This window comes from Pteronotus mesoamericanus, unplaced genomic scaffold (genome assembly GCF_021234165.1).
Source record: "Pteronotus mesoamericanus isolate MK-2021 breed Mesoamerican mustached bat unplaced genomic scaffold, CSHL_Meso_final contig_20, whole genome shotgun sequence".
Classification (NCBI taxonomy): Eukaryota; Metazoa; Chordata; class Mammalia; order Chiroptera; family Mormoopidae; genus Pteronotus; species Pteronotus mesoamericanus.
Window position 1 is genome coordinate 79197676 of NW_026555085.1, and position 23367 is coordinate 79221042.

General features: G+C 36.3%; 1 protein-coding gene and 1 non-coding gene across 2 annotated transcripts in view; both read right to left on the minus strand.

Annotated features, from left to right (window-relative positions):
- ARHGAP18 (Rho GTPase activating protein 18) overlaps positions 1–23367 on the minus strand; it is a 120473-nt gene that overhangs the window by 34826 nt on the left and 62280 nt on the right. The window contains exons 2-6 of the mRNA XM_054569945.1: positions 22131–22324; positions 19006–19241; positions 15422–15485; positions 10607–10785; positions 1145–1310 (exon numbers count right to left, since the gene is read on the minus strand). Of these exons, the coding sequence (XP_054425920.1) occupies positions 1145–1310; positions 10607–10785; positions 15422–15485; positions 19006–19241; positions 22131–22324 (839 nt within the window). The remainder of the gene's footprint in view (positions 1–1144; positions 1311–10606; positions 10786–15421; positions 15486–19005; positions 19242–22130; positions 22325–23367) is intronic.
- LOC129068064 (U1 spliceosomal RNA) lies at positions 22547–22709 on the minus strand. The gene has a single exon (XR_008528876.1). It is a non-coding gene; the product is annotated as a U1 spliceosomal RNA (small nuclear RNA).

The window sequence follows — 23367 nt, forward strand, 5'->3', positions numbered from 1 at the left end:
GTCTTCATTAACCACAACGGACTTGCGGAAAACTGGAAGCATCATTTAACTCAGGAATTCACATGCCCAAGCTTTAAGCTAAGATACTCAAAGGAACTGAGCATGAAATGCGGTCTTTTGGGGCCCAGCATGGAGGAGGGCCTGAAGGGAAGGCACCAGTCAGCCCTACAGAGACGCTGCCTCTAAAACTTACATCAGGTGAATACCTGTCTTTGCTTATGTTACCATAGCAACTCAATAATCCTCATCCTTTCTTGGTTTCTCCTTAGGAGATACCGTTAAGGTTGAGCAAGAGGTCTGAAATTCTTACACAGTAAAGCTTTGACAACAGAAAGAATTATCTGGATTTCCAGACCAATAATATCTTGGAAAAATAAAAACAGAGAAGCTGTCTGTTCTCTATTACATTATAAAAAATATATAATAACTTTATAAAATGAGTAAAGCTGCTTACAAAAGAAAAACTACACATATACATGATGAATACAATTTAGCGATGTTATGTGCCACAATGGCATTATTTTATTAAAAGAGTGAAGAATGTGTTTGCAAAATATTTAGAAGTAGAATGTTAATGAACAAAAAGACGACTAACTACCCTATGTACTTCCCCTCAAATAAATAAGCAAAAGTAATTGATCAGAATCAACCATTTTTCAAGATCTCATTTTGGAAATAAATAAATATATGTAACAAATGCATTATTTTTAAGGTACAGTTTTAAAGGAGAGAGCATGTGAGTTAAGATTCCTTGATTCAGAATTTCCTTCTAATTTCCCTCTATGGTAATTTAATATTTGATCATGTCTTTATTTTCTTCAATGCCTTTTTATCGAGATACTATGTGCCTTTTTATCAAGGTACAAAGTTTCTGAAGGCAACATTTTAGAATCTAAACTTTAGGTGTATTGTAGTGTTTGTTCTTGTAGATGATTTGCCCCTAAAAATACTGTTAAAACAAATGTTTAATACAAGTTACAGTCCCACTATATTTACTGATTACTAAAACAATAACTATTCTCAGTTTGTTAAGAACTTTATCAAGGTTATATCTTTTGGGTTTATCCTTGACTTCCTAATTTAATGGCCAAGCTCCTCCTTACTATTTTAGAAGTAAATCCAACTGTTTTTCCTGTCGACTTACCTTTTGTTTTAATTTTCACAGCTTTTTGTTGTTTCAGTTCAACACCCAGTACATCATAGAGGGCCGTCAGTTCAATTAGGGCTAAATAGCAAACCTTCTTCATGTCCTGGGGCGCTAGGTCGCCAATCCTGGTGGTGCCTGTTTTGTCTTTTGGCACTCTGAAACTCTAAAATAAATACCATTAACACAGTAAAGGTGTACAGTATTTAACCTTTTCTTAATGAGAGAGAAAATCGTAAGTACAGACTAGTGACAACAAAAGTCATGGCACAATTTCTCCAGTCAGAATAAAGAGAGAGACTGTCCCAGTGATGCTCCCCCGACAGCGGGGAGTTCAGGAGTCAGTCTCTGAAGTCTGACAAACAATGGAACCAGACCATGTACTGAGAGTACTCATACCAGTGGCTAAGAGGAGAAAAGACACAGTAAACCACAGGAGAAAAAGAACTCTAGTTAACTGACCTTCAAGAGCCAGGGAGGATTAGGAGTCCAGCACAAACCATGAGGAGGAGGAAGAGGGAGGAAAAGTGAAAGAGAAAAAGGAGAAAAAGGAATTATAGCTATGAGTGAGTATTCACAATGGACCAGGTTTCCTTTATCTACATTATTATTCAGTACCATGTACATAATATATAACATTATAATATAATATAGCAATATTGTCATTAAACCCCAAATATAGTAGATACAGAGGGCTGTATAGTATGGCGTAAAGGAAGAGCAGCAGATGGGAGACTTAAGAGCATGAACTTAAGAGCCAGACCGCCTACCAGTCATCTGGCCACTGACTAAGCTGTGTGATGTCTGGCAATTGCTTAAATTAACCATTATTTCTGCAAAATGGGAGGAGGAGAATGGGGGGAGGAGGGAAGAATGGAGGAAGGAAAGGGGGAGGAAGGATGGGGGCAGGGAGGGGAAGAAAACCACCTAATTCAGAGGGCTGTTGTGAGGTTTAATTGCCTGGCATTTCCCAAGCACTTTAATGTGGTTGCTATTATTACTACTTTCACCACTGAATACGTGAACTGAGACTTGGAGATATTGCTACCACAGGCAGATAAGTGGTGTTTTTGGTGTTTCTTGCCTTTCTCAAATATTATCTACTACCTACTCTTCTTCTTTTAATATTAAATACCTTAAATATAAGAAAACAAATGTTTAATACAAGTTACAGTCCCACTGTATTTACTGATTACTAAAACTATAACTATTCTCAGTTTGTTAAGAATTTTATCAAGGTTATATCTTTTGAGTTTATCCTTGACTTCCTAATTTAATGGCCAAGGATGTTCAACTGATTTCTTTTTATTTGCTTTGTTTTGCTCATTTTTGCTCCATATCGTTAATACTTCATAATCTAAAAACTATTGCAAAAGACATGTCCTAAAGCAGCAGTTCTCAAAGTGTAATCCAAGGAACTTTGGGGGAACCCAATACCCTTTCAAGGAGTACAAGAGGTCAAAACTATTTTAAGAATCAATATTAAGACACTATTTGCCTTTTCACTCTGCTCCTCCCGAGATTGTACAGTTGAGTCTTCCAGAGGTACAACATCTGTGCTATTGCAACTGAAAATGCAAATGTAGATATGAGAAGCTTCCTAAAAACGTGAAACCATGCCACATTTCCTAATAATTTTTTTTATAAATATGGCCATTTTTAATAAATATGTTAACTGTAATATTGTATTTTAAATGGAATAATATTTTTAAAATTTCTCAATTTTATTTTCTAAACTGGTCAATATCTATAGGTATAACTGACATAAATGAAAGTCCCCCTCCCATTTTTTAATTGTTTATTTATCAAGAGAACTAGCTCTTTGCCTATATATTCATGTTTCATAGTTCAGGAACCCCAGGTCAGTGACAAACTTTCATGGAACTCTATCCAAAGAAATTCTCTACATTCCAAAATCACTTTGAACCAGCCTTGTTTCCTCCTCAAAATCTTTCATGGACTCAATTTCTGTAAAAATCTTCATATGCCTTCTTTCTTGGTTAAGTCACAGCAACCTTAGAGAGCAGCAAGCTCCAGGGAGACAGCCCATGCTCTTACAATATGAATTTGGAGACACCTGGCCAAAAGGCCACACATCGGAGATTTCATCAAAGCGCCGGAAACCATGGTAGGTATTCTCAACACCAGCGTCCTTCCTGACTGATAAAACAAAGCTTGTTGAGGTCCTCAATAATTTTTAAGAGCTTAACAGGGTTATAAGACCAAAATGATTGAGAGTCGCTGCCCTAGAGTACTTCCTAAAACCCACCACTTTCATTAATTGAGTAGCTAATTTTTTTCAAGCAAACTCAACACCAAGAAAAAACCTTTAAGTCCACTATAGAAGAAAGAGGTTATTTCTGAACTTTTTGTAACACAATTGTTTTTCCTATGAGAATGTTAAATAGAGCAGCAACAGACACGATTGAATACAGATCCTAAGTGAATTTCCAGCCTGAGGGTTAGTGGCCTCCCCAGTGCAGTGCGAAGGGGTTGAGAATGTGCAGCAAACTACTGGTGGCAAATCTTGGCTCCGTCACTTACTACCTATGTGACCTTTGGCAAATTACATGACCTCTGTGTCTCAGCCACTTCATCTATAAAATGGGAATAATAGTAGAACCTATGTTATAAGGTTGTGGTAGGGATCAAATGGTAAATCCTAAGCTCTCAAAAAGTATTATTACTCCTTTTTTTCCCCCCCACACAACTTTTTCAATAATTTCAAGATTTCATGGTTTTCCTTTTCTCCTAAATATTACTGGAAGGTAAGAAAAAATGATAGTACTGATAATTTGATAAATGATTTCTCAGTCTATGCTGCAAAAGTCCCCATATGATAAGTATTATTACAGCATATTCTAAGTGGGGAAACAAGCTCAGTAAAGAAACTTAAATAGCAGCCAGTGACATAATAAGGATATAAATTCAGATCTTCTAAATTCTAAGTTCAGTAATCATGCTGTTCTGCTCTACTTTTGCATCCACCAGAGCATGTAGGAAAGAATCTAGGTTGGTTGGTGTCGACAGAGGGGTGCGAGGCCCTCAAGGAGAGGAGTCACGGCCCACTCAGCCCTGTGACGCTCCCGAAGCAGAGGCCTGGCACACAGCAGGTGCCGAGTCCCGGTTTCCTCAGTGAATGAAGGTACATACCCTCAGGGAGAAAGCACAGAATCAAACTCAGAGAGGGCCAGGACCATCGGCTTACTGCCACCTCGTTTCCTGAGATTTGTTTGAGCTTCACCTTTAAAATTACCCAAAACTCTTCACATTTTCCTCAGGCTTGGACCCAGAGTTCTGCTTAAGTGCTCTGTTTCTGAAGAACTGGACCTCATCCTATTTAACAACCATTTACTTTTTTTAAAAAAAGAGTCCTAAATGTTTCATCAATATCAGTTGCTTTTGGTCTAATAAGCCAAACACATGTAATATAATTATTCAAAGCATTATCTGAGGTAAATGTTTAAAGAAACCTAAAATATTAGTTCAAACATTTGATTTGCCTAGCAATATATGTCATGAGCTTTATTTATTTATTTATTTAACATTGCGCTTAATGAAAGGACTTAGGGTTGGGTTTTTTTTTTTATCCCAATGTTTAATTCATAGAAGCATTAAATATTTATGAAGCTTCCTGTCATTTTGTTTAGTTAACAGACTGGATGGTTCAGTTTGTTGGCTAAGAGAAGGCAGTGCAGTTTTAGCGAAGGAAAGCTCTTTATGTTTTGAAAAATGTGCTTGAAGAAAAGAGGGAAATACAATTTTTTAAAAAAATATAAGGTCTTCAGTTTTCATGTGTTACCCTAAATTCATCAGATAGCTCTTTGACAGTGCATCCTTCTTTTGTAAGCCTTGTAATACGAGGGGTCCCTTAGGCATCTCATTAGTTATGAGGCAGCTGACTCTCTTACTCATCAGGTCACTTGAATTTCAACTTGGAAAGCAAGGGAATCTACTCACAGTGGGTCAATTGCCACACAATGACTTTTTTATATCTTCCGTTAAGAGATTCATTTCTTACCTAAGATTTTTTTCCTGTGTAAAATGTCATTGTATTATAGTACTTCATTCATTGTAATGTCAAGAAAATGAATACTTTTCTAGAAAAGTGAACGTCTAGGAATCTTTCAAATTTGCAGTTTTTTTAAAAAATATTTTTGTATTTTTTTTCGGGACCAACAGGCATAATTTAACCTGTTCTTGACAATTCAGGATCATGACCTTCAACACTTAATTTTTATATTGTGTACAAGTCTGTGGCTGCCTTAGATATTCAGTTTCCTAACTCAATCCTACACTGTTTCTTCCACTGTCCTTCATTGTCCTCCAGAGTTGTTTCATTCTCTAGCAAATTCTCAACTCGGGCCTCCACGTCTACTTTCTGGCCTTCAGTATGCACAGAGTTGCGTTGCCAGACAACCAAAGTTGTTATAAAATGTGAGTTTACTTGAATTGAACATAATTCAATAGGAGTCCAAAAGACATGGTGAAAAAGAACCTAAGAACTAAAATATAGACTTGCATGTTAGAATACAAATAGTTATCTTAAAGATCATTTCAAAGCTATGACCTTGAAAATTCCTAAATAAATCCATAATGTTTTTAGTCTCCAAGAGAGAATGAAGGAACAATATTAAATTTCTATTTTATATGGCAGACCCAGGAAACCAGAATCTTACTTACCTAACATTCTAAGCTATCCTAAACAAGTTGTCTGTAACGTCAATAAAATAACACAAAGTGTCCCCCCCGATAGTTCCAGTACCCAACTGGCACCATACATAGCTATTATATTATTATTGGCTATATTCCCTACACTATACTTTGCATCCCCATCACTATTCTGTAACTACCACTTTGTACTTCTTAAACCCTTCAACCTTTTTCACCCATTACCACCCGCTCCCCCGCCCTCTGCCAAACATCAATCTGTTCTCTGTATCTATGAGTCTATTTTAATTTTTTTGTTTGTTTACTTTATTCTTTGGATTCGACGTACAAGTAAAACCATATGGTATTTGTTTTTCTCTGACCGATTTATATCACTTAGCATAATGTCCTCTAGTTTCATCCATGCTGTTGCAAAAGGAAACTAACTGAAAATTTTTTAAAATAAATGTTTTTTTAAAAAGGGCACAAACTCACACTTAAATGCATATATACCTTTAGGGCACATTAAATGGAGCCAACACTGTCTTCCAGGAAAGGCTTAGTCACTGAAACCAAGCCTTGGCATGTCACGTAATCTCTCCAACCCATTGCCTTGTATGAATAACGAGAATCAGAGTATCTGTCTCATAGAGATCATATGATAATAAATGAAATAGTTACAGAGCATACTTTCTGGGATATAGTGGGTAAACAATGACACAATTAATAGTAGCTAAATTTTCAATCTAAAGCACATTAAAGGTTATAAAACATGATACCCAAATTTGAGAGGAGATATTTGAATCTACTGTGACATCATAAAGAATTAACAAAGACTACCTGATGCTGTAAGAAAAAGAAAGTAAATATAAAAGGAGGTCAGCAGGGAACAATGTATTACATGAAGCTGACTGCTTGCTTACAGAAGCAGAGGAACATGGGGTAGAAATGGAATTTAAGCTTTTCTCTGCTTACACACCTGCCTCAGAGTGGTGAATATAAGTGTTTATTTCATCAACCATGCTGAGGAGAGGTGGAAAGCTTACATGTCCATGCCTTCTAGAGGACATGTGGATAAATGAATGGTAGAGATGAACGGATGCATACGTGCATAAATAAATACATGGATCAATTGGCAATGATTATCAAAAGCATAGCATCTAATAATTTCAGAGACAGATATTTACATATTTTATCTAATGTAAGGTCAGTCAGGAAAGACTATAACAATAAAGTCAAATGCTGAGCTAGACTGCAAAGAATTGGCTACAGTTTCCTTGGTAAACATGGAACAGCATAGAAAAGGGAAGGTCATTTTAAGCTTTGGGCACTACATGAATAAAAAAGCAAAGGATCTGGGAGCACAAATTAGTGTATTAAGTGGAGAAAAAAATGATAGGGGAAGTTTTGTTTTTAAGTCTATCAAGTGAAGATTAATTTATTTCATCATTTGAATCAACAACTTAAGAGTCAACAACATCTTCATTTTCTTTAATTAGAATCTGCTATGTGTCACTTTAAACCCTTTCCATCTGTTAAGATGAAGACTTTCACATTTAAAAGATATTTTTGCTAAGAATAGTTTGGGAATGTGGTTATTTATGTCTTTAGGTCAAATGGTGCATATTCCCTTACTTTCCCCACTGGGCATAAATATTCTTAAAGTCAATTGTTAAAAATCTATGATAAAGCCTGGAAAAACCCAGATATCCACCATTAGGAAACTGGTGAATAAACAGTAATTATAACATTCTCACAATGGAGTACAATGAATCTTATAAGAAGAAATGAGAAATATTTCTCTATATACTATTCTCTATACCACTATTTTCTATACCATAATCTCCAAAATATAACACTAAATCAAAACAAACAGACAAAAAACTCAAGGTGGAGAAAAGTGTGTATAGTGGGGTCATATTTACCTAAGAACAGAAGGATAAACCATAAAATTAAAATAAGAAATTTACCTGTGAGGGCAAAGAGAGAATAAGTGGTTCAGGGACGGAAGCCAGATTTTCAATACACCTTGGTTTTAGATTTGACTTTTGGACCATGTAAATATTTTACATGCTTATAAAAAATTAAATTTCAAAAAACCTTTCCTAAAAATTGAAAATAAAATGAAACAAATTAACCCAACCAGGTGTGCAGCTGGTTCAACCACATGGAGAATAACTATCCTAAGCAACCTAAAACACAGTCATTTTATCGTTATATTCCTTTGGAGATACACCCCAAGGATACAAACAACTAAAGAAAAACAAGCTTAAACTGTTTTCTGGTAATCAGATTATTGATGGCAGTGTTAGTATTGTTGTCTGAGAATACTGTATGTTACAGGAAGATAAAACAAACGAGTCATTTTCTGACCTTCTAATAAGGTTTCTTATCTGCTGTGCCCTAAGAACCACCACTCTCAGCATGGAAGAACGAAGACACAGATAGACTTTTGTCCTCTGAAAAGGCTTTAAGCAAGACCAACCCAGAGTAAAGAATATTCCTAGTGTCCTGATCGTAGTCATAAAAGTGTATTTCTACTAAACAGAAGCAACGTTTCTTGAAACAGACCACTTTGGATCTACAGGATAAAATATGCCAGATAAAGAAGGAAAACTTCTAATGTCATATCATATGTGTCTAAACCCATGAGTTAAGATATTATTTTTACAAGAAAATTAAAATAAAACCACACTAATTGGTTGCTAATGAAAGATACTAGGGAACAAAGAAAAATTGAAAACTGGTGAAGAAAAGGAAGCAACCACTTTGAGAATGTTTTTCTTGAAAGAATTATTCAAATTAATAAATTTTAAAAAAGAAATGAGAACATCATTTTGTAATCGTTAATAAACTAGTAAATGCAAGCATCGATTAGAAAGAGCTGCTATTTTACAAAAAGAAGACAACCAGACATTTGTGCTCTTGATACACAGTCACACTTGCAACAGTTTTCACACACACACACAAATGAACTTGAATATGATAAATCTAGAGGCAACCAACTAACAGGAAAATGGGAGAAAATGGGAATAAAATCAGTCATGGGGGGAAACTGTCCATGACTTTAATAACTAGGTATCTTTAAAAAATAAATTTCAAGGGAGAGAAAGGGAGGAAATAAAGAAAGAATAGGGAATAAGAGGGAATGTAATAAAAGCAGGGAGAGAGGAGGGAAGTGAGGGAAGGAGAGAGAGAGGCAGAGGACAGAGAGAAGGAAAGGAGATTTAAAAAGTCTTAAGAGACATATCAACCAACTGCAATGCATACATCTTATTTGATTCCTGATGCAAACAAACTGTTTAAAAATTATGAAATTTATAATGCAATTTGAAATCTGTATGCTGCCTGAATATTTGAAATTAAGAACTGTTAGCATTTTTTAACCATCACAGTGGTAATACAGATGTGTTTCTAAAAACCCATCTTTAAGCTTTTAGAAATAGATACTGAAAAACATAGATAACAAAATATAATACAGAGATGTATTTACAGAATAAGAAACTTGTTTGGAGTATGGATAGGTAAAGACTAGTCATGGGTTAGTAAATGTCGGCTAAGTGTTGAATACTTGAGGGTTCATTACCTACACTACTTTTTAACGCTTGCATGTGCAAAATTCTACAAAATACATAAACACTTATTAAAAAATAAGAGTAGCAATGTGAAGACTCAGTACATACAGCTGCATTTTGAAATACAATCTATTACTAAAAGTAATCAGGACTCCCTGGAGAAATGGAAAGCCTGGAACATTTTGTACTGCAAAGCAAAATCATAAATGAATGATGGGCGAAGGTTAAAAAGACATAGGAACCAACGTGAAGGGCTCCTATTGGTCAAATTTGGGTACACTTAAGACATCAAAAAAATAATGATTTATAAAACTTCGAATGAGAAAAGGAAGCCTTTGGTTCATGGTGATATGCAATAATAAACAGAGAAAAGACAGAAAAACCTATTATTATAGCAGATTGCCAGCGAATCAATGTAAAAGAAATAAAAAAATTAGAAAATCGCTATTTCTCAAGACCAGTTTAAATATTGTTTCAGGCAGGAATAACAAGTGTGTGGTGAAACCTCAGGGGAAGAGATTATCACTGACAAATAGGATATTCACCCAGTCTCAAGGATCATTAATTAATATTAATCGCACATAGGAAAAGGTATCTTTACAATGAGGAGATCTGGGGACCATGTCCTCAACGACATGGTCAAACTTCCATCACCAATAAAGGAACCATCTGACATCATGCCCTTCCTCTGATGATGCAGTTGGAGGCATAAGCATCATATATGCAATATTTGGCCAAAAATGTTTAACTGGGATCTAATCACAAAGAAAGGAATAAAAGCATAAATCTGATTTGGACTCTTCAAAAATATTAAACAAAAAGCAGGGGACCCATTCTAGATTCAAAGAAACAAAAAGATGACATTAAGTGCAACACATAATCTTTGAACCTAGATGGAGGTGGAGAAAGGAGAAGCTATAAAGGAAAATCTGACAACTAGGAAAATTTGAATATGATCTTACGTAAATACAATTTTGTTTTATTGTTCAATTTCTTAAGTATTACATTTGAGTTTTGTTCAATTAAAAAATGTTAGTGCATATCTAACAGCACAACATATGGAGGTGGATGTAGAAAGAGAGAAAGCATAGGTTGTAAAATGTTAATGGATCTGCATGAAGCCTGTATGGGTGTTTGCTATCCTCTTCTTTCAACTTTCCTACGGTGAAGTTTTCACAATAAAAAGCTAATTAAAAATAAAGCCTGGTTAGTGATATCTGAATAGTGTACTACGTACAGGTGTCAGGGCATCGTTGCCTTTGCTCTTCTGGGTCCTATCCTTGGAGCTCTCCTTCTGATTGACGGCTTGCTCCGCAAATGACACCTCCAGGTTGATATCTGTTTCAGAAGCAGGTGCCTCCTCAGGCACCAGTGGGATCAGCTTCTTTTCTCCATCAACTAGGCCACATGCCTGGTCTGGGGAAAAAGCAAAACACCCAATTCACATGCTTTGTTCCTTTTTTTTTTTTTTAACATCTAAATTTTGACTACATAAAAACTTTTGGGAAACGTATGTTCAGGGAATCCTATCAGTGGTGTGTTGGCAGGGGGTGGTTGGAATGGACGGTTGGGGGAACACATAGGGGAGAGATGTGGTGACTAGAAATCCATAGTTCAATTGTGGAATCTTTCTTGGAGGTCCAATTCTTAGACTGGGTCCACTTCCAAAATGTTGCTGGATAATCTCAAACTCTGAATGAAAAACCTCACAAAAATTGCATAGACTTAATTGTTGTTTTATTTAAGTTAGTTGTAATCTGTCTTAGAACTAGCAATATGCTATTTCATTTCCTCAGAATAGAAGAGATTCCTGGAATAAGGCCTGTTCCATGCCCTGCATTTCTTCGTTCTGGAATGTTATCAACCTATCATAGCAAAAATTTCAAAACAAGAGTTACTGCCAAAAACTTATCACTGTAGGAGGCAGTTCTGAAGGTACCTGGTACAAGAATCAATAGGTTTGCTACCTGATTCTATCAAAGACCATAAAAGGTCCCATAGCTATAAACCTACTCAAGTAACTTCCAGATATTTACATCAACATTTCAAGTGTGTAAGTTCAACATTTTGTTTGTTCGTTTGCTGTTAATTCCACAGGAAAAAAAATATATTTGAAAACCTCTGCTGAGAACACCAGCTTTAAGTTTTGGAGGAAAATAATTCTAAATGTTACTGTTTGATAAGTTTTTGGCTTTAACCCAACTCACATTTTAAAGAAACCCCAGAAGCAATGGCAGGATGACCATTATTTTCTCACTGCAGACCTTTAATTCATGGGGAGCAGAACTGAATTACAAAATAAACAAACTTACACGGTACATTTACATAGTATATACTAACATAACATAATGATGAAAGGTATAAAGTTAATTTTAAAATGTAATAAATATATGTCATGTATACATATTAGAAGTATAAAAAATATACAGTCATTAAAATTAAAAATGAAAAAAGTTTTGTTTTGCACAAAAGAAAATTAAGAATAAATGTAAATCTAGCCCAATTCATTTCCCTTCAGTGAGCAGGACAGGCTCCAGGTTGTGTGACGGGAGGGGCCCTGCGCTGGGGCTGATGCTCTGCTGTTACCTTCTTGAAGTCTGAGCAAGGAGTCTCACCTTCTCAGTTTGCGCTCAGCCCTGCAAATTGCAAACCTGGTCCTAGGGGCAGCTCACAATTAAGAAAGCAACGAAACATTCACCTGCATCAATTCCGAAAGTAAAAATACATTGGAAGCTCTTTGACAGTATTTATCTGCTGTTTCACCTATGCCACTTTATATACTCTTCAGTAGCTTGTGACAATATGTATTTAAATTAGAATAACTAGACTTTCAGTCCATTAATTTTTACAGTATTAACGTCAATGACAAAGCCCAATTTTAGTTGTATTTTCCCACTGGTTTACACTGTTTGACGTTTTACTGTGACTATGTATGTTGGTTTCTCAGGAAACAATTTTAAGAGGAAAAAAAGATTAGCCGTTTTCTTGAATTATAAGCTATCTTTCCAGAATGTGACTGTTTATGGATAAGAATTTTAAAACATTTCCATTTTCTCTTCAACACCCCCAGCTTAGAGTTACAATAAATACCACCCCCCACCCAGGAAACATCCTATACTGATTTCAAAACTGAATAGAAAAATTCTAATTACAATATAATACATTTAAATGCATACATTTTCTGTAAAATGTGGCAAAAAATGTACATAAAAGCATAAAAGCTCAAATGGTAAATCAAATCAGAGAAGACAGCAGGAAAAACAGTTGCAGGGGTGCTATGGGGTGCTGCTACAAGAAATGGGTGGTTAATTGGCTGACAAAAGTATCTATGAATCAATTATCTACTCTCAAAGAGAAAAGTTAAGAGAAGGCTAGGATATAACTTGGCTCTCGAAGTCCTCAACTGTAAATAATATAATTTCTTTAATCTGTTCTGCTTTGGTTCTGAAGTGGTCCATAGCACTGCGCTATAAATATTTTACAAAATTCCTCTAAGTTTTTCAATTGTCCAAAATAGCCCAAGTACCCTTATTCTAAAAAAAATAATTTTCCTTCCTCCATAGAAATCAGAGAGAGAGAGAGAGAGAGAGAGAATATACTTATTAACATGAAGGTTTTAAAAATTATAAGGACATTATTAATATATCTAAATGCATGTATTAAACATTGGGTCTTTGATGTAAACAGAGTTATATGATTTGATGAAAAGATTACTACTTAGCAGATTAATTTGAAATGTGACAACACTTGCAACATTACCACTTTGTAACTTTTTCATTTAGAGTGAGTATCTCTGATGGAACATATATAAAAGCCCAAGTGTAGGGGAAACATTTACAACAGACTATGTCATGCATGCCTTCAGATTTCGAGCAGAAAAAGTTCCACATTCAACTTCTAGACACCGTTTTCCATGCATTTCATTCAGGCCCTTTCAATGCCTGCAGAACACTGGTTAAGTCACTGGCTAGCGAAAGAGCATGGCATTGCCCAGAACAGGTGTAGTAGTAAATACTCAGCGATCTGGATGGTGTTACACACATTCTCTTATTATTCCGATTAGAGGCTCTATCAGAACCGAAGGCTCTTCATAGCACTCCAGCAAAGGCAGATGTAAATCAGGCGGCAAGCTTGCCACACTTAGCTCGCCTGCTGCAAGCTAGGCTGGAAAGTGCTCATATAATAAACTTGTCTTCTGGAACTTCTATTTATACAGCCTGCAACACATCTCTGGCAAGAGAGGAAAACATCAAGAAAAGACAATATTTCCTCAGTATTCATTTAGCAATTGGCAGTTACTGTTGCCCAAAGCCTAAAGCATATTGACTTTGGCACAAAAGGTTCATCTGCCTCTTGACGACACAGCCCTCGAGCAGGCCAGCACTGGGTGTTCTCGTTTCTCGTTCGCTTGCCATGTCACTGTTTGCTGGCATGGAGACTTGGGAAACACCTAGTAATTCCACTCTGATAAAAAAAAACATGCAATTAAAGGAACCTCTGAAGAATAGTAAAAGCAAGTGCTTGTATAGATATAAAAATATAGACATGTATGTATGTATAAACACAGTTACGTATGTACACAGATGTGCAGGAGAGTTCTCAGAAAAGGAGGGAAGAATGAAAAAAATACAGATACCGGATGCTCCAAGACTCCAAAATGCTCTAGAGAATCTTGGACTAACTCCTGATTTTTAGAGGATGTTTGGGAACCCTTCCCAGTCCTCAAAAGTCTACCTGTTCCTCCTGCCCAACTATTTCCAATACAAAGACAGCAATACTAATGGCATGGACACTCCATGTGGCTGATCTTAAGAACATAAACTAAAGGACAAGTCCCCAAGTTAGAGTCCTGCAGCCACAGACCACCTTCATTATAGTTTTTAAGCAGCAACACATCAAAAATTAAAATTTTAAGCTTAAGTCTATTACTTTAATTTAGACTGTTTTTCCTTTTTCTAAATAAATGAAACAGCTATAAATTCTTTCTTGATGAGTACCAATAAAGTCTTAATATCTGTTTTCATCCACACCCTGAATTTCTAATCCATTTCTCAAATAACCAATACAGAAGAGGAAAACTATATTACATAAAGGAGAATGATAACCAATTGTTGAAAATATATTATCTCCTAAAGTCTTTCTAAATTTTCTGAAAAGTAATTTACTTATAAATTTAGAACTTATGATTTGAGCACAAGGCTTCAAATCCAGTGGATGCACTTACTAGCTCTATGGCCTTGCGAAAGTGACTTCACCAATTCTCTCATCTGTAAAATGGCTTAAGAGCAACACCTTCTATATTGAATTCTTGGGTATATTAAATTAGGTGAACATCTCTGCACTGTGCCTGCACATGGTAAGCAATCAGGAAAAGTGACTATGCATAGAGATGTTAGAACAGATACACAAACATAAATCAACCATCATCATCATCATCATCAAAGGCTCACTAGAGGAGATCGGTCTGGAAAAAGTCCAACCATTGTTACTATAATGAGAACAGTTTGCACCACATCAATGTAGCCTGGCAACCAAGGAGAGTGGACTGGAATGTGTATGTGTGAAAAATAACAGCTTCACTCTACTAGTCAGTGAGGGTGAAACATGAAATACCTCAGGTGACTCAGCCCTGCTATAGCCCAGATCTGGTGCCCTGCGACTTCTGGATTTTCCCAAAACCAAAATCACCTTTGAAAGGAAAGAGATTTCAGACCGTTGATGAGATTCAGGAAAATATGAGGGGGAAGGTAATGGCAACTGGGAGAGCTGTGTGAGGGCCCAAGGTGCCTACTTTGAAGGGGACTGAGGTGTCATTGTCCTGTGCACAATATATCTTGTATCTTCTTCAGAAAATGTCTCTATTTTTCATAGTACATGGCTAGGTATTTTCTGGACAGACCTCATATGCTCAGCCTACTGTATCTAATTGGGTCATTTATATTACTATTTTAGTAAAATTTTCTGATTAGAATTGAAAGTGAATATTTTAAAAGGCTGTATCTGTTTTTTACACTAATAAACAGAAAAATACAAGAGAACAGGTCCAACATACCATCTTTTCCTTGGTATTTGTTTTCATTTGTTCTGACTGACTGCGATTCAGTACCATCTGGAGCCTAAAGATAGAAAATGGGCCATTTAGTCATCTCCAACGCACAACCAGAAAAACAGTGTTGTAAATAATTCCTTTACGAACATTTTAGAATATAAGAAATGTATTCAGAGTTACAGCGATCGCAGGGGAAAATGTACTATGGCTACAATCAACAAATACTTGATTACTCACAATGCGATAGACACAATACTAAGCACTATGGGGACTATGAAAAAAGTCAAGAGTGTCCCTGCTATCAAGGATGCCACTACTTAGCTGAGGGGAAAAAACAAACATATCCAAAAGCTAACGATGTCTATCTGTAGATGAGTAAATAAACAAAATGGTCTATCCACACAACGGGATATTATTTGGCAATAAAATGAAATGAAGTACTAATAGATGCTACGACATGGATGAACCTTGAAAACATCATGCTAAGTGAAAGGAACCAGGCACAAAGGCCACATATTATGATTCCATTTCTATGAAATGTCCAGAAAAGGCATATCATAAAGACAGAAAACAGATTAGTGGTTGTCTAGGAGATAAAGAAGAAAATATAAGGAATGATTACTAATGGGTATAGGCTTTCTTTTGAGAATGATGGGAATGTTCTAAAATTGATTGGCAAGGTGGTTATAAATATGTGAATACAATAAAAAAAAGTCAATGAATTGTAGATTTTAAATGGGTGAATTGGAAGGTATGTGACTTACCTCTTAATAGGGCAATTATAAAACAAAACTACAAGGTGATGTGCAGGTAATAAAATAGAAATCTTCAAATTATTAAAAAAGCTAGTGATAAATGCGAGATAAAGTAAAACTAAATTAGCAAACAGTTATGAAGAGCACAGATATGCCAAGGAACTCCTTTGTCGAGGGGCGGGGGCAGTGACAGCTGAGGAACGCTATCCTCCAAGGGCTATTGGACTCGGTGAAACCTGCCGACTCTCCTCACCAGTAAGTGCGGCCAGGCAGTACTTCCTCCTTTCCAAGTCAAGCTTCAGAAGGAACTCAGCAATCAGGAAGGGAAGACTAGATCAATCACACCCAGATGTCTAAATGAATGAATTATTTTTAAAAATATCATTCAATTGGACTTTCATCTCTACACAAAATAAAGGTGGCCTTCGTAGTTGTCCTCACCCTATACTTCACCGCAAGTTGTGAGCTGAGAAGGACTCCTCCCTCCCTGCAGTCTAAGAAGAATCTAGAAAAGCATGGGGTTAGCTATATAGAGACTGTTACTGTCCTACTCAGAGACTGGGAGCACCCTGGAGAACGGATGGTGACTACCAAATGGCAGACGTGGTGCAGGGATCATGGCACTACTTCAATCCCCCCACAGGACTAAGCGAGAGCACACTCCTCCCTCCGCCCACAAGCCCACAGAAGGCTATCCCTTCAGAGCACAATGAACAAGTGAGTGATTCTAATCTTACCCATGAACACATATTTTAGAGCATGTGGTTGGAAGTGTTTTCCTTAGCAATTGAAGATGACAGTGCAGATGGTACTCATTTCTGTATTATATTTCCTAGTGTCAGCAAGGGCTTCAGGGGGAAGCATTTGAAATGGAAGAGCTGAATATGTACTCATTTGCGAACGGAAGAACCGCAGGTGAAGACGGCTGGCCCATGTTTGCTGGAGGGATGGAGGGGCGGTTCTAATGTGGGTGGCGGTGCTTCAGTTAAAGGCATGCAGTGTAAGCAGGTTAACATCATTTTAAATTACTTGTGCTATTTCTCTTTTCATGACCCTACCTAATGATACGATCCACCAATTACCTTGGACCCAAACCATGTAGTTTAGGCATTACCAGGGATTTGCTGAAAAATCCTGCTTCTAGCACAGAGTAGAAACATCCTCTTGGAAACTGGCTTGAATCTCATGGTGTGTATTGATATTTTGCTTAGTCTCGGTCCTCTACCCCTACCCCCTTTTTACTTACTTTTACCTCCTTTAATTGGGAAGGAAATATCATAATACTATGATTTCCTTACCATTTATTTTTCTAACAGCTGAAAACTCAGCCCAGTCCTTCAATTGCAGTGGATGTACCAAATAACCACTGGGTGGTAAGCAAAAGGCCTGCTTGGAACTATCCAGTGACCCCAAAACTGTAAAATAGAGTGGATTTGATCCACAATCGACCATGCAAATGGAGCAGAGATCGGCAGCTAATCAGGATTTCTTAGAAGAATGAAATGTCTACAAACCTCTGCATGACCTCTGCATGACCAAAAGATACTTTAAAAATATGCTGTCTCATTATCTCATTTATGCAGAGTCATGAAATATTTGTTATTTTTTACTTATAGTGCGAATAGTCTCTCATGTTCAGATTACTAAATATCAGAATCATGTATGAAAACCCAAATACAACAGAATGCGTAGTGGTTAAAAGCTCATACAAGAGACAAATTTGGGTTTGCTCTCTACAGAACACTGAGCCATTTACTTAAAGACAATGAGCCTCAGCTGTAGGATGAAAATGGTAATACTTCACTCAAAAGACAGCTGTAAGGATTAAATAAGATAAGGCAAGGAACATAGTTAGCACAGTTAAGTGTTCAGTGGTGGCAGCATTCATAATTGCTATTATTATTATTGCAATCATTGTTCAAAATTCCTTTTGTTTGCTCTCATCCCAACCACCCTACTGGGTTTTCTAGGCGAGAGCTATTCAGTGTCTTCTGAGAACAGGCCAGAATATAAATCATCTTTAGCCCCGAGAACACCATTTAGTTTGGCTCTTTTTTGTTTGTTTATTTTTGTTGTTTTGTTTCTTTGGTAGTAAGACTTTCCTGAAGAAGGAACAACGCTATTACATTTTGTGCAAGCTCCTTACATCCTCATGGACCAGTAATATGTAGCCCACTAACTGGTTGTTTTGAGCTGTGCTATTCTAATCAATGACATCTCTTGCTTTACCATGTCTTCCCTGACATCTTTTCATTCATGAGTCCCACCAGACTCCAAAAGCTTCCACTAATAAATTAATCATCCTGAAAAATATTTAACCCAATCTTCCACATGCTAGGCTCCATGCTAAAGGCTAGACACAAAAGGGAAGTCATTTCATGTTTCAGGGTCCCTGCTTTGTAATTCAGCTGCAGTTGGTGCCCTCACATCTCACTTCCAATCATCCTCAAATAAATCTAGGAAGAAGCAAATATTCCTCCAAGAGTTACCAGATAAGAAAGAATCCCCTACTGCCTACTTTTCTGTAAGTAACAATTGGTAGTCACTTCATAGGGGGTGAGAGGGGTAGGGTAGGGCCACTCCCTAATCCTCCAAGGACACCTCACACAAGGATTATCACACTGAATTGTAACTTGTTGAATTTTCTGCCCCATCAGCATTAACTTCTAGAAGGACAAGTATCTAGTCCCTCTAGGCCCCTGCCAGCACACAGCTTCAGTGCCTGGCATATAATGTGCTCATTTTATTTTTCATGATTTAACTAAACTGGATCAGTCTAGTTAATTCTAAACAATTACTCCTTTACTTTAACAACAGAAAAAGAAAACCTACTTTTTCTTTTGACTCTGTCTGTTGAGCAAATATGTCTCTGACATCGGGAATGTGGTGCTGTTTGTTCTTTTTCCTTAAAGTCTGGGAGACAGTCTCAACCCGTTTCTGAACCGCTGCTGCCTGGGTCCGGGTTAATGTTGATAAAAACACCATGCTATCTTGGGGGTCTCCAGCAGACTCTCCAAAGAGATTAGACAGACCGGCCTCCTTAAGCCACTCTTCTTCCAATTCGCCCTCTGAGAGAGTAGAGAAAAATGATATATAAAATCACACAATACTTGTACATTTTTTTAAGCCTTTAAAAAATACTTAGTGAAAATCTTCTATTGCAACCAAACCACAGTGCTCAAGAATCATTATCTGAAATTTGGACCACTGCCATAAACCCCAAGTACAGAGATATCAACTTGTAGATCCATTTCATATATACTCAATTAAAAAATGTAAATGACTTCAGATGTAATTAACCTCTTTAACTTCTCTGCAGATTAACTATGGAAGACAGTACTGTTCCCTTTCCAGAGATGAGCAAGCAATGAAAATATAACTTATTTGCATCAAGTTATAGAAGGAAGTCAGTTCTGGAGATAACCATTAAAACTCTGTTTCTTGGCTTAAATTCAGTGTCCCTGAGTTCAACACTAATTGATAGAAAGGTTGGTTTTTTTCTGTTCACTGTCGCTGACAGGGAGTGTGACAAAGAAGTAAAGAGCTTCTAGACATCAGGAACTAATCAATTTCAAATTATTTTTTTTTAATTCCCCTAGTCAGCACATCAGACTCATGTTTTTTTTTTTTAACAAATTTTTAAAAAACATACAATTTTAAGCAAAAAAAAAAGTACCTTATTATAAGCAACAAATTATATAATTAGAGCAATTTAAAACACTAAAAGCAGGAGGTAAATAGTAAAGCAAATATGGTTTGAGCTTAATTTAAAAAATACAGAAAAACAGAAAAGTAACTAGAATAGTTACACACCAAGCACAGATTCTATAGAGGAAAGTTAAAGACCAATTACTCCGGACACAAAAGACCTGCATCCATGCCCCATTTCTGCACCTTGATAACCACGTCACTTTGGACAAGTCACTTGGCCACAAGCTGACTTTGTTTTCTCATCTGTAACCTACAGTACAGCTGTCCGGCTGCCTCATAACTGAAAGTGAGAATGTTATACGGGACGAGTCTCGCAGGGCTCTATGACAGCTCGTACCCCATGGTGCGGTACTGACTGGTTTTGCCCATCTATCCTTGTATACTGTCTAAACTCCCTGAGGGTAGAAATCAAGTATTAATAACCTTGGCTTCAAGAAACATAATGTACTGCTAGACATTCTGCATGCCAGGCAACAAAAACTGTTTACTACTGACATAAAGTCAGCCATTACTATTAATGCTGTTAAGGTAGAACTCGGTAAAGTGCATAAAACCAAACTGCCAGGAAAAATAGCTGATAAAGTAAACAATGTTACAATATTGAATCATTTGTTCCATTAAAAAGTAGCAGTAAAACTCAATTTGAAGTCAAAGTAAAGGCATGGACGTGTAAAAACATTTCCAATTCTTGATAATCACAGAACAAACAGCAATCTATGAATTAATTTTAATCTTGGTAAATTATGAAATAGCTAATGACACATGGCTATTGTCAGGCCTGAATGCTGTTTCCTGCACAATATTTTCTCCTTACTCAGCAAATCACCAATAAGCTGCGTCCGTCTTCAAGCAATGACACAGAAAGGCTGAGATACTGCTATCACAAATAAGCCTGACTTTACTGGTAAAGTGAGAACAAAATGAGAGTATAATGAAAGTAAACCCAAACAAAAGAATGAATTGATTAAAATTTTCTTATACAAATGTAAGAAATGTTAAATTGAGAAAAATCTCCAATTTTTCTTTTTAATGTATTATTGGTAAATTTTTCAAGCAACATTATAGCAAAGGAGAAAAACCTTTTTAGGTAGGTTTTTGCCAATAAAATATCTCAGTGCTAAGTCATTTAATTAGGAAATCTTCCATGGAAAAGGAAATCACTATTAGTGGGTCACGAGGCATTGACTGTGGGTGGCTCTTACTGTTTTTGGCATTTATATCAATTTATATACCAAAGACATACTTACAGAATTATGGCTAGCCCAAGGCATAAAAAGGATGCCATATAATAGATGCCAAAATTGGGCATCAAAACTTGAAGACTGCCTGCATTTAAGAGATTAAAAAAATGGTATGCAATTTAAGGGGGGAAAAAAAGAAAAGTTTTACATGTTTCTTCCAGGATATCAAGTGTAGTTGTGGAGAGACTGTGGGAAAGAGGCTTGGAAAAAACTGGACAGAGACTTGAGAAAAATTATGGAGCAAACACAAGAAAGAAACAAATATAGAGGCTAAAAAAAAAAATACTAATGCCATCTTTCCACTGTTCAAAACCATACACTTAAGTTAGCTGGCTAAACCTTAGCATGCATCCAATCTGGGGTACCATACTTTGAAAGATATGATGACCAGCACTGGGATAGTTCTGAAAACCACCACTGAGGAATGGTCCATGGGAATCTTTTTCTCTTCTAGAAAGGACTTGCTGAGCAACAGAATAACTATCTTCAAACATGTGAATGGCTATTATGTAAAAATAGAATAGACTAGTTCTGCTCTTCCAAAAAGCATGTGAATCAAAGGGAATATACCAGATTGTAATCAATAAAATATATAGAACATCAAAACAACTGGAAATGACTGGCCAATGGAAAAAACAGTATCACTGCAAAGCTGTGAGCTTATTTGGCTGGGATGCCACAGAAGGAATGCAAAGGGAGGTGAGATGATTTCGAAGATCAAGTCTAACATTAAAATTCTATGATACAGTAAACTTAGCCAACAAGCTTGTAGCCACATAAGCCTAAAGGAATTTACTCGTGTCACTTGTACTTGGCAACTGCATCCATAATCTGCCACTAACAGTAATTTTCAAGTTAAAAGGTAACCTGCATTATGTTTTTTGGGTTGCTCTACCTTTAATTTTTTATTGTTGTTCTCCTCTTCCTTTCCCTGTATTCATTTCCTATAAATACATATACAAACTAAAAAGAAAAGGAAGAAAAAGTTTTTTAGTTAGTTATTACCATCAGGCTCTTTGACAACCACGACCTCTTGATTTTGTCTGTTCTCACTAGATTTCTTGATATTTTCTACTTCGGTCCAATAGTCCTCCATATGTAGTTCATCCACAGAATCCTGGGAACCTGAGCGATCAAATGGAGGCTTCTCCTTTACTTTGGTGATTTCTTGGTTCATAGTGTACTGGCCATATCTACGACTGTAAATTAAAGAAAAAAAAAAAAACATGGTTCATTTTACTACATGAGGAAGTAGTACAATTTCAAAATATCTAGCACTGAGCTAAGAAAGTTGGAAAGTTCGTAAATTCTCCTTAAGAAAAACAGATATATATATATTTGAAACTATTTACCTTGAGATGCTACTAGTTATAATATTCTTGTAGAAGGAACAGCTTCATTCTTTTTTTTTCTTTTTTCTCCAGGAGAGAGCGAGAGCGCAGTCCCCTACTACACAAATTATGCAGTCGAGTTTCCCACATTTGGGGAAACGGCAGGGCGCAGCACATGCGGAGTGCAATGGATAAGCCTCGCCCTGGGCAAACCACCTTCGTGATCCTGGAGTCTCCCCTGCCAGGTAAGTATGGAGCAGGTTCATTTTTTAACCGCCCCCCCCGCAAAGAAAAGAAGTATGGTGAAGCACAAAGAGCAATGTGAGAAATAATTTTTCCGTTTCCATTTCACTTACATTATTTGACTTCTTTGAACCTAAAACTTTGTTCTCAAGTTAAATCTCAATTAGAGACTACTAGTCAACTAAATTAGGACTGAAGTTTTACACAATATTTCATGTTTATCATTTATATCTGGAAACCAAACTCAACCAACGTTTATATGACAAATACTTATAATCAATAAATCAGGTACTTTTTGAATTTCCATTTTATTTTTGGAACCAAAATATAAATAGAAGAATGCTATATAAGTCCACCGTTACATTTTACTATATAAAGCAACTTTTAATCTTTACTTATAAATATACTCATTAATATGTATTTTTAAAAGTGGTAAAACTTCACTTACTGGAAAAATTCATTTATTGGTGATTCTGAATAAATATCTACGATTACCTCTTAAACATTTATCTCAAATATTATCTATGAAGAAAAGGATAAATTGAATAAATGAAGGTATTTTTATGACTTCAAGTTAACTATATCTTTCCTGTATAAGTCACATCCCACCTTCTACTCAAACTGAATTAAAGGGCCTTATAATAAAAACCCATATATATTAGAAATAT